At 41.6% G+C, this 12,449-nt stretch overlaps 1 protein-coding gene across 3 annotated transcripts in view; it reads left to right on the top strand.

Annotated features, from left to right (window-relative positions):
* FDFT1 (farnesyl-diphosphate farnesyltransferase 1) overlaps nucleotides 1-12,449 on the top strand; it is a 35,744-nt gene that overhangs the window by 16,738 nt on the left and 6,557 nt on the right. For 2 of the 3 annotated variants that reach the window (XM_059372134.1, XM_059372133.1), the window contains 3 exons: nucleotides 1,182-1,373; nucleotides 5,915-6,091; nucleotides 6,860-7,012. In XM_059372134.1, the coding sequence (XP_059228117.1) occupies nucleotides 1,182-1,373; nucleotides 5,915-6,091; nucleotides 6,860-7,012 (522 nt within the window). The remainder of the gene's footprint in view (nucleotides 1-1,181; nucleotides 1,374-5,914; nucleotides 6,092-6,859; nucleotides 7,013-12,449) is intronic. The other variant, XM_059372138.1, reaches the window with a different exon arrangement.

Below are 12,449 nucleotides of genomic sequence, written 5' to 3'. Positions count from 1 at the left end.
AAAGAACTGTTATCTTAAAATCTTCTTTTCCTAGGGCAGTGCAAGGACAAACTGATGTTTTTAATTTTCTAGTAATTCTTTTTAAGTTTCTTTTAGCTGTCCACAGCTCATTTCTCTATTTTAGCCTATCTTTACTCTTTCCAGAGTCTTCCATTCTTAGACCACATTTTGAGTGCTTTCTCTTTGCCATTTCATTGTGCCTTTTGATTAGTCTGGCTTTGCGCATTTCTTTCATCCAGAGGTCCTTCTTGGGTCTTTCCTGAATGTTTACCCTTGCTGTTGTTCACCCCAGAGTGTACCTTCTTTAACTGCTCTCCACCTCTTACAGTGTTTAATGGAAATTCATTTCATAGGAGTATTGCATTAAGTTGTCTTGGAATACTCTTTTTAAGAGAGGAGAGCTTTGACAAACTACTTCTACAGGAAGGAACTTCTTTGACAATCAAGAATGACGCCAAGATTTCTTTGGAGAAAAGGCAGTTTCAGTAAAGTTGTTAGAACCTGCCTTGTAAACCAGACCACCTGGCTTTGAGTCCCTCGCCTCTAACTTCCAGATGAGTGATCTTGGGTAATTAATTGACCAAACTCTGTCTGCCCCAGTTTGCACATCTGTAAAATGGTGGTAGTAATAATACATGCCTCATAAAGGTGTTTGTGAGGAGTGAATCTGCAGAGTGCTTTGAAATGTGGCAAGAACAGAGCTGTGGTACTTTGTCCTTCTATGTAATGAAGATTTTGAGACACGGCAAGATCTTGAAGTGTCCTCAAGACTAAGCTCCACTTACTATTCTACTTTCTATTAGAATATTCCTTATTCCCTCATTGCCTTCACCCTCAATTTTAGATACCAAAAAGCTTACTGTACTAGTTTATTTTTTCAGTGACCTTTTATTCTAGGAGTAATGCATGTCCACAATAGAAATACGGAAAAGCAGGTGAAAAAATAAAACCATCACACCAGCCAGAGATCAGAGGTCACTTTGGTTAAATCTTTTGTGCACGTGTTTTTTATTCCTCACATGTACATAGTGCATATTTGTGTTTTTTAATCAAAATCAGATCTTGTACATTCTGTTTGGAACCTGTTTTGGGATTTTGTTTTTTTTGGCTTTTGAGATCTTTTTTATAGGCAATTATCTCGGATGTTTCCTTTATAGTAAGTACTTCATTGTTTCTTACAGTACTGTCACTATGTTGCCGGGCTGGTGGGAATTGGCCTTTCCCGTCTGTTCTCAGCCTCAGAGTTAGAAGACCCCTTAGTTGGTGAAGACACAGAATGTGCCAATTCTATGGGCCTGTTTCTGCAGAAAACAAACATCATTCGTGATTATCTGGAAGACCATCGAGAAGGAAGAGAGTTTTGGCCTCAAGAGGTAACAGATGTAGGAAATTTGAGAAAAATAATTTTAAGTACTTTCTGAGAACAAAACAAAACAAATCTTTCAGTTGTAAATGACAGAAATGTGAACAAACTACCTTAGACAATGTAAGAGAATATATGAAACAGGTTAGGATTTAGTTTGCTTCAGAGTAGACTGGCTAAATCCCGGGGTTTAGACTATGTATAGTAATGCACACACACACACAGACGCTCACACAGAGGCTCTATCCTTGTTCTTTCTATCTCTTGAATAGGCTTTCTCCAAGTGGTGGATATAACAACTCGTGACTCACAATCTACTAGCTTAATAAATAAGTTCTTAGGAAGGCCCAGTTGATGAGACATGGATCCTGTGCCCAGCCCATAATCAGTTACCATGTAAGCAGAGGGCTGAGTACTCTGGCCAGACCTGGGTTATATCTTCCCAACACACAGAGTGGATTCTACCCCACCCTTAACCCCTGTCAAAAAAGGATTCTGTGGCAAGAAGGAAGACCATAGAGAGGGAGAGGCAAAAACTACTGAATGTTCATTATAAGAGAAGAGTTGATCTTTGACTTAATTTTAAAAAAGCAAGTAGTCAAGGAAAGCCATGGATGTTGGCTTTATTCAGAAGGACAGCTAGAAAGTATTAGGACTATGTCCTGATTTTACTCCAGTATTTGTCTATTGCTTTCCGTAAAATGATTTCCTAAAAGCAAGCGCTATTAATTTTTTTATTATTTAAATATTTTATTTATTTGAGAGACAGAACGTGAACAGGGGAAGAGGCAGAGGCAGAGGGAGAAGCAGACTCCCCACTGAGCAGGGAGCGCCTCCATCCCAGGACCCTGAGATCGTGCATGGCCTGAGCTGAAGTCAGTCACTTAACTGACTGAGCCACCAGGCACCCCAACCAAATGATTTTAAAGTGAAAAAAAGGCAGGTGACAAAGTAGGGAAAATATTTGCAACTCATATAGCAAATACGGGACTGCTATTCCTAATATAAAAACTGCTAAAAGTTAAGACCAGCTACTTTATAGAAAACTGGGCAAAGAGATAACAGGTTATTCACAGAAAGAACAAATTTTTTTTTTTTTTTGAAAGAAAGATCCTTAAATAGCTGAAAAGATGATCAGTCCCACACCTAATAAGAAAAATTCACGTTAAAACGACCCTGGACTGAGACATCCTAGTTTGCCAAGTTTCCCAGGTGACTCCTGTGTGGGCAGGGTTGCCAGAGAGCTCTAGACCACCCTTCTGGGATGCCACGGCTCAGCGAAGGGAAGGGGTTTGTGTGAGGACCCGCAGTGAGTCAGGGGCCATCTGGAAGGGCCACTTGAGTCTCTGGGTCCCAGCCGGGGCTTGTCCCTTGTCATCACACTGCCTGTCACCCAGGCACGTCCCCTCAGGATGGGTCATGTGCACTAGCTCTACAGGTCTGCACACCGTTTACATCCTCTTCTGTAATATTGAATAGCTGCTAGACCACAGGGTAGTGGTGTGAATAAAGTGAGATAAACCTTGGCCAGGGTGCTTCTAAATGTCAGTCCAAATAGCTTAACCAAAAAAGAGAGAAGAACCCTGAGAGACTATCCAGCGCCGGACTGGCAAAAAGTCGTTAAGGTTGGTATTCACTAAGAAAAACTGGGGACGCAGGCACTCTGTGGCTGGGGAGAGTGTATCCTGGTGTAAACAGCCCTGAGCGCTGGCAGCTTGGCAAGTGAATAATACGGGGGCTTAGTCGTGCAGCTTTGTTTCTAATAGGTAAAGTTTATAAACAACTGAGATGTCTATACCGGACTGAACGAACTATGGTCTATTCCCTTGGTGGAGCACAGAAATAACTATACTACTATGGAGTAATCTCCAGGTTATATTATTAAGTGAAAAAAAGTAAGGTGCACAGCACCGTAAACATACTGAACGTAATCAAATATGTACGTAATTATACTGGGAATAATATTGAAATACTGAAACTGTTACAGAAACACTGCAACATATAGCAAATAGGCAGTTGTGTTCTTATCAGTCTGGGAACCAAGATGTTCAGTCTAAAATAAAAGGTACAAATATAGAACTTTATTAATAAAGTTAAGAAAAATTCCCATAATCCTAAACTGACTTGAAAATGTCAGCATGAATTCCTGATACAGATTCTCTATTAAAAAAAAAAAAATGTCTCGCTCTCTCTACAAAGAGGTGTAGAAACAAACCAGTAATAATGAGTACCGCTGGTGTTCCAGTTTGGTCTTTTACTACTGTTTTCCACCACACAGAATAGGGGAGTAGGAACTGAGAATACACTGTCGTGCCAGGAAGTAAGGCGGCTATCAAAGTACAAAGTATAGGGTAAAAAGGTATAGGGTCCAACTTAAAAGTGCCTTTACTGACCACATATGGAACAATTTGAATATCGAAAAGAATGAAGACTACAGTGGGTTGAAACACAGCAAATGTGTTTAAATCTAAAGAGAAATGAGCATCTGCCTCCTGAAGGATGGGGTGCTCTCTTATCGAGAGGCACACAACGGCTGATCTTTGCCCACTTTGATGTTAGCAGTCCTTAGGCTTCATGTCTAGTTCTGTTCATTTATTGGGGATCAAGTCCCACATTGGGCTCCTTGCTCTGCAGGGAGGCTGCTTCTCCCTCATCTGCCACTCCCCCTGCTTGTGCGCTTTCTCCCTTTTCTGTCTGACAAGTAAGTAAGTAAATAAAATCTTAAAAAATCACTGATTAGGTTTAATCTGTTGTAATTATTCTCACTATTAAAGCTCAAAATTTTCCTCCTTTGGTCAGGAACAGGTTCAGGTTGGCTCCTGAGTCCTCACGAGGGGACTCTTATTACTTTGATAGCTTCCTTGCCGTTTGGTATGTACAGATGTTCTAAGCTCATTTTGTACATTTCTTGCTTGAGTACTGGACTCCTCCAGCTCTTAGGAACCCCAGGTAAGACACCTGGGCTAAATGGGAAATAGTACCCAGCACTGTACTTGGACACTAGGCACAGTCACTGCTCTTGGGACAGTCTGTATGTGTGTGTGTGTAGTTTTAAAGCTCAAATACCTTCTAAGTTCATGTTAATATTTCCAGTTCAGGGATTGTTACATAACCACCTCCTCTGTATTACATTTCTACTTCATTTCTTCCTCATCGAGATTCATAATTCTCAGGGAAATCAGAGATGCTAGAATTAGTATATGCCATGATTACTCATTTGCTTTTCTCCCCCTGCATTACAGATCCTGCAGTCTCTCAGTAGAGATAAAAATGCACCTACCACCAAAATGATTCTTGAAAATAATTGAAAACTATTTTTGCGTATGCTATACTAATTTCCAATTTTTTATGATTGTATTTATTTCTGAGTTGTCAGATTAGATGGCCACTGATACTGTACTATCTTCCTTTCCCCCTTCCTTAGTCTTAGTTTAAGCTCACCTTAAATTAAGGTGAGCTTTTATTGATGTCTGTAGTCATTTTGGTTGTCTGGAGCTCACACACTTATCGATTGGAAAGGCCCATGAGAATAATAATTTCTCACGTTTATACATATTGGTAATTTGTGACTTTGATATTTGAAAGTTAGTTTTTCTAGATAAATAATTTTTAGCTCACATTTTTGAGTATCCCATTTTCTTCTGCTTTACAGACTGTTAAAATTCTAAGGGTAACTTAATTTTCTTTTCCTTGTAATTTATGGGTTCTTTTTCTTTTCCTTGGTGATTACTGCTTAGATCCCTTATCACTGGAGATGCCAAAAGGTGATGTCCTAAATTCTGTCACCCTTTCTGTATTTTTTAGCAGGAATTTTGGATTTTGTAAAAATGGTAGTGGTGGTGGCCAGTCATTTATTGGGGGACAGTGTAAAGTGACAATAACCATTATTCTTTGGGAAACTTAAGAGTGATCAAAAATGAAATTAGTTTTTTCCTAGCTTCAGAGACTCCTTTAAAAATATCATTAAAAATTGTTAAATCAATCACACTGTTGGAGTTGAAGATGTTATTTCACTTTTGAGTTACTAAGATCCAAGGAGGTAATGTTCTCATTGTGTAGACTCAGCTCATTCTCCCCCAAGACACTTGTTCGGCAGCATTCTTATCAGAATTGGGAACGTCATGTTAATCATTCATTACTTTGAGTCCTGACCATCTTCAGAATATTTAACATTTAGCTTGCACAGTACTCTTGTAGCTGATTTTGTAAGGAGACTAATGCCTTCTGGAACAACAGGAGTCCTCTTTATTTGAAGTCATCAAAGTATTGCTTAGTACATGATGTACCAACTGTCCCTAAGGGACAGTTTCCCAAATACTTAACTGACTTCTAGGTTGTGATCAGACCCTGACTGGTCATCACAAGTAGCCACTTTGTGGAGCTTGAAATGGACTTGATCTTGGTGAAAGAGGAGCATGCAGCTAAGAAAAACTTCACTGTAGATCTTATTAATAAGATAGTTCTTATTAATAAGATAGTTCTTATTGACGAAGATTCTTTCCGGTTGCTTGTATGTTCTTCACTTATGCCCGTGCTAACTTACTTTTTAAGGTTTGGGGCAAGTATGTTAAGAAGTTGGGCGATTTTGCTAAGCCACAGAACATTGACTCGGCTGTGCAGTGCCTGAACGAACTTATAACCAACGCACTTCACCACATCCCACATGTCATCACTTATCTTTCAAGACTTAGAAACCAAAGTGTGTTTAACTTCTGTGCTATTCCACAGGTAGGTAAGGGAGCTATTCTTGTGTATGAGAGGCGGAAGCTAAAAGGACTGGCATGGTGGTGCTGATGGGGGTGGACAGAATCCATTTACTATTTTGGTTTGCTGTATTCAGGAATATTGTTCCTTTTAAAAAGATGACTCCAGTCTGTTTTCTTTTGCTGGGTGGGAAGGCAGGCACCTCCCCTCTGCCCCACAACCACCACACCCAGGTCAGCCTCCTTAGATGCTTAGCCTCACAATTAAATCTAAGGCTTTGGCTTAGGTTTAGGGGGAATGCTGGGTAGAATATAGGTGAAGGTTTATCATTACAGAGTCTTACTTAAGGGCCTTGTTTCTGCTGTCCTTTTCCCAGACATGGGATAACAGAACCTGATCCTATGGACCTAGCCCCTCAGTCCTCTGGTACTTAGGCTTTTTTATTTTTTTAATTTTTTTAAAAAGAGTTTTATTTATTTATTTGACAGACAGAGATCACAAGTAGGCAGAGAGGCAGACAGAGAAGGGAGGGGAAGCAGGCTCCCTGCTGAGCAGAGAGCCCTATGAGGGGCTCAATCCCAGGTCCCCAAGATCATGATCTGAGCTGAGGCAGAGGCTTTAACCCACTGAGCCACCCAGGCGCCCCACTTAGGCTTTTTTAAATGCCTTTGCCAATTATTTTAGTTTTTAACTCAAATACATGAAACTCATGGGATTTAACTGATTTGGAAACTTGGTTTGATCTTTTTTCTTGTTTTTTCTCTTCTTTTCTCTCCCTCCTCATATCTGTAGGTGATGGCCATTGCCACTCTGGCTGCCTGTTACAACAATCAGCAGGTGTTCAAAGGCGTAGTGAAGATCCGAAAAGGGCAGGCAGTAACTCTAATGATGGACGCCACCAATATGCCAGCGGTCAAGGCTATAATCTACCAGTACATGGAAGAGGTGGGTTCTTACTTAACGACCTGGAAAATTTGTGTCTCTTCTTAAGATTTAAATACTGTCACTCTTTCAAGAGTTCATATTTGGCTACTAGATGATTGTAACAGCTCACGGTGTTATGGTATAAAGAGACAGGAGTTGGTGTCCTTTATTAGGAAGTGTGTGCACAGGTTGCTGATTGATTGGAGCTGCAGGGCCCCCTGCTGGGAAGCTATAAATGGAGCAAGGCTTTAGGGTGGAGCCCCTATGGAAGATCGGATTTTTTGAGGAGGGGATCAGATTTGAGGTGAACCAGGCTTCATGGGTGTGCTGAGTGAAGCTGAGGCTTGTGCATGCTGATGCAGGATCTGACCAAGTGCGTCTCCAGGCCCCAGGCCAGGTTGCCTGACACCCAATCCAGTACTTTCCGTTACGTGATAGGCCTCAACTGAGAAACCACAGTAGGGAAATGCAGCAAAGGAGAATCATCAAGTGGCAGTGATTTGTCAGTTTTTTAATACGGATCTCATTTCAAATGCCAAAACCACCCTATAGGACAAAACACACTTGTTCAAGTCAGATCTCCTGCTGTGGAGGATATAATACATGACTAGGTTCTAAAAACTTTTTCTTAGAGGGTAAAACTAATCACTAGGCCTTAGAGCAGTGGTTTTTAACTGAAAGGGCTTTTGTGCCCGCCCCCTCCCCCACCCCAGGGGACATTTTGCAATGTCTGAAGACATTTTTTTGTGATGGTCACACTGGTGAGGGGTGTAGCCACTAGCTTCTGGTGAGTGGAGGCCCTGAGATCTTGGGTTCTTACTAAAGATCGAACTACTATGGAAATACATGAAACATGAAAGACCTTCCTCCTTCCTCTCTCCCAGAGAGAACTACTGCTGCCAATAATTTTCTCCCTCCTTCCTGTCCTCTGGTTACATCTTTACAGGGATGTGATGTGTAATAGTGGTCTCCCCTAAACAGAATTCTGCAAAAACAGTGATTTCCTTGGATTTCTGTTGTATAGTGCACATTCTCCTTGGAGTTCCTGTCTTCTATCTGACAAGATTTGGACCTCTGCATTTCTTTTCTTTTTTTTTTTTTTTTTAAGATTTTATTTATATATTTGTCAGAGAGAGAACAAGCGAGAGCGAGCATAGGCAGACAGAGTGGAAGGCAGAGTCAGAGGGAGAAGCAGGCTCCCTGCAGAGCAAGGAGCCCGATGTGGGACTCGATCCCAGGACGCTGGGATCATGACCTGAGCCGAAGGCAGCTGCTTAACCAACTGAGCCACCCAGGCATCCCGGACCTCTGCATTTCTACCAAAGACACCAATAGAAGACATAAGAGCAGGGACCCTGGGTGGCTTAGTCGATTAATCATCTCCCTTTGGCTCAGATCATGATCCCAGGGTCTTGGGATCGAGCTCTGAGTTGGGCTGCCTGCTCAGTGGGGAGTCTGCTTCTCCCACTTCCTTTGCCCCTCTACCATCTCTCTCTCAAATAAATCAATAAAATCTTTAAAAAAAAAAAAAAAAAGAAGAAGACAGAAGACCACATTAAAAAAAAATCCTAAAATTCTTTTAGTGACTAGGTACAATGTTTAGCCATTGATCAAAAAAATTGCTACTAATGAGACTTGGGGACAGTCTTGTTGACCGTATCGCCAGCACTTCCTCTGAGCTTGCTGCGCGCCTGGCATAGCAACTGACTAGGTGGGTACTATTAATATCAAGGAAACCTGAGGCTGGAGCCATAATTTGGGCCTAGATCTGGCTGACTTCCGAGCCTGTGCTGTAAGCCACAATCCTAAGGGGTTTGGGTTACGCTTTCGAGAATGAATAGTACCATAGTAGTTACTTTTCCTTCATTTTATATAAATGAGAAACCTTTTATGTAATATGTAGTTCAGAGAAGATTTATTTGAGTCCAGAGGCTGCAACAGAGGGTGGTCCACACAGCTGAAAATAGCTCCTGGCCCCTTTAAGAAAATTTGCAGACCCCCAATTCAGGGAGTCAGTTGTTTAAAGCTACTCCAGTGAAACTCAGTGTAATTTGGGGGACACATTAACGCTTGAGTTGATTTGACTAAGAAAAATCTCTGAAGACTTCTGAGTCTGAAGGAATAAAATGTAGTAATGGTTTTGATGTCAGCATGAATGAAATTTCAAGTTAACTTTTTCTATCAAGTCCACAAGTTGTCTAGCTTTTTTTTTTTTTTTAGGATTTTGTTTATGTTGAGAGAGAAAAAGATAGTGCACATGAGTGAGGGGGAAGGGCAGAGGGAGAAGCAGACTCCCTGTCTAGCAGGGAGTGCAATATGGGACTCCATTCCAGGGCCCCTGGATCAAGACCTGAGCTGAAGGCAGACACTTGAATGATTGAGCTACCCAGGCGTCCCAGCTGCCTGGCTTTTTGCTGCTATCCAGATACTAACACTGATCAAGTCTGTCCTTCGCAGGAAGACAGGCAGACACATTTATTCTGTCAGGTTTCTGGGCCTAACAGGTGGTAACCAGAATGTCCTTGCAGGGGACTTGAAGGCTTTCCTCACGCAGCTCTAGTGTTTAAAGGAACAGTCAGAGGGACAGCCAACCGTTGCAGGACGTTGCATTTCTACCAAAGACACCAATAGAAGACATAAGAGCAGGGACCCTGGGTGGCTTAGTCGATTAATCATCTCCCTTTGGCTCAGATCATGATCCCAGGGTCTTGGGTCCTGCTCCTCATGTCGTGGGTCCTCTGGAGCAGCCACAGCTTCAAACCACTCTGATTACCTGTCAGCTGGCGAGAAGCTCCGCCAGCTATTTTGGGACAGAAACAAATGCTGAGGCAAAGAGCCAGAAACTATTACTTCTTTCTCTGCCAATGCTTACTCCTTGGCGAGGGTGATCTTTTTCAAGCTGGCACTGCTTCCCGACTCACCCTGCGCTGTGGTTCGTCTAGAGCATTGCCCTGCCTTTACCAAGCTCTCCAGGTGATCACCTGTGAACCAAAAGTCTGAGATGCCATATTGTACTCCCCGTCCTGTCCTCCTCAGCTGGCACTGCTTTCACCATGGGAGGAAGTGCGAGATTGTGTGTTGTGTGGCATGAACCCCCTCCACTCCTCTGTGTCCTCTGTGTCCACCTCTCCTGGGTGAGCCTTAGCCCTCCTGCTCCTCTCTGTCACCCCTAGATCCACCACCTCGTTATCCAAAGCCCCCCCTACCCCAATCACTCCTCATGTGCACTCAGGCCACTCTGCTTCCAAAAGGGAACAGGTCATGGCTCTGGCTTGACTTTGCTCCTCTCTACCTACTCCCCTTCCCACTCTCCCTCACAGTTAAGCTTCTCAAAAGATACATGTACTTCATGTTATTTATTCCCATTTTTTTCTTTAACCCACCTCATGCTCGCTGGCTTTTTTTCCTACCTTGTCATGAGACTTTTCTTACTAAAGTGATGTGATGACCTTCTAATGACTAATTTTGAAAACATTCTCCCCGGTCCCACTGTTTTGACCCTGTGGATCTTTCTTACCTTAAAAGCTCTTTCCTCTTTGGGCTTCTGTGACTCTGGCCCCCAGTTTAACATCTTACCTGTCTGTCGACTCCTTTGCCTTTCTGGCTTCTTATTATACTGGTATTTCCTGGAGTTCTGTCTTTGTTTGCATTTTTTCTCACTGCACAAAAGCTTTCTGGTATTCTCTTCAATGGCCAGGCTTCTTTCTCCACTACACACTTGTCAGTCCTGACTTAATTAGTCCAGCTCAGGACTTGGTCATAAACTTTTTCTTTTTTTGGTTAATGATATTATCATTCACCTAATCACGGAATCCAGATAACCCAGGCTCCTCTTTATTCCCTCTAACCCTCATCCATATGAAACTCCACATCCTGCCTATTCTACTTAAAAGCTTTCTTACTTATCAGAGTTTTACATGCATTACCCTCTGACCAAGCAATTCTAGGGCTTTATGTACAAAATTAGCTAGAAGATGTCCAGAGGTGTTTGTTGTAACATTTTGTTCTCAGTCCTTATTGGGAAGGAATTGATTAAATTTTAGTACATTCACGTTATGTGGCTTGTGTTTAGAAACAGAATGACATCATATTCTAGGTTCTGGCATTAAGAAATGTCCATAAAAAATTACGTGAGTGAAAAAAGTCAAATTGCAACATAATCTATTTATAATCTATTTTAAAAATAAAATTGTGTATAATTTTATATGCACAATGTAGTCATGTATTTATATGTTATATAGAACGATAGTCATTTTTTAAAAGATTTTATTTAATTTATTTGACAGAGAGCACAGCAGGGGGAGCGGAAGAGGGAGAAGCACCTCCCTGCCAAGCAGGGAGCCCAATGTGGGGCTCGATCCCAGGACCCTGGGATCATGACCTGAGCTGAAGGCAGGCACTTAACCAATTGAGCCACCCAGACACTATGATTTTCTAAATCATAGTCATTCTATGTAGTATATAGAATATATAATAGATATATGCATTTTATGTGTTTGTATATAGTTATATTTGCACATGGCAACAGGTATAAAAGTAACTACACCAATTTATGATGTTATTATTATAGAAGACATTTATACATTTCTATATAGAGTTTTAGGGCATAGTGAAGAAAGGTATAAAAGGTATAAAAGCCTATGGCTGAGAGAGTAGTATAAAGGAATTCTGGTTTTTTTATTTTATTTTTGTATTGTTTATTTGTTTTGAAGATCTTACTTGTTTATTTATTTATATTATTTATTTATTTTTAAAGATTTTACTTATTTATTTGTCAAAAAGAGAGCACAAGCAGGGGGATTGGCAGGGAGAAGCAGACTTCAGGCTGAGCAAGGAGCCTGATGTGGGACTCGATCCCAGGGACTCTGAGATCATGACATGAGCTGAAGGCAGAGGCTTATTCGACTGAGCCACCCAGGCACCTCTGAAGATTTTATTTGGAGAGAGACTGTGAGCATGCCTGCAAGCAGGAGGAGGGAGCAGAGGGAGAGAGAATCCCAAGCAGACTCCCTGCTGAGTATGAAGCCCAATGTAAATGACTGGATCTTACGACCTTTGAGATCATGACCTGAACTGAATTCTGGAGTCAAATTTTAACTAACTGAGCCACCCAGGTGCCCCTGTATTGCTTGTTTTTTACAACTGTAACTCCATCATCTAAAATATTTATTGAAAGAGGGGTGCTGGGGTGGCTTAGTTGGTTAAGTGTCTGCCTTGAGCTCAGGTCATGATCCATGGGTCCTGGGATCCAGTCTCATATGCCGCTGCCTGCTCAGCAGGGAGTGCTTGTCCCTCTCCTTCTGCCCCTCCCCCCGACTCATGCATATGTGCTGTTTCTCAGATAAGTAAAAATCTTTTTAAAAATTTTAAAACATAAAATTTTTTAAGAAGAAAGTAAAGAGGAAATTGTAGTTTCATCCCAGTTTCTGTTTTTCTCTAAAACTGTTCTTGGTAGCAT

This window comes from Mustela nigripes, chromosome 1 (genome assembly GCF_022355385.1).
Source record: "Mustela nigripes isolate SB6536 chromosome 1, MUSNIG.SB6536, whole genome shotgun sequence".
Classification (NCBI taxonomy): Eukaryota; Metazoa; Chordata; class Mammalia; order Carnivora; family Mustelidae; genus Mustela; species Mustela nigripes.
Note: the sequence above shows the minus strand (reverse complement) of the source record. Positions and strands in the feature narration are given on the sequence as shown.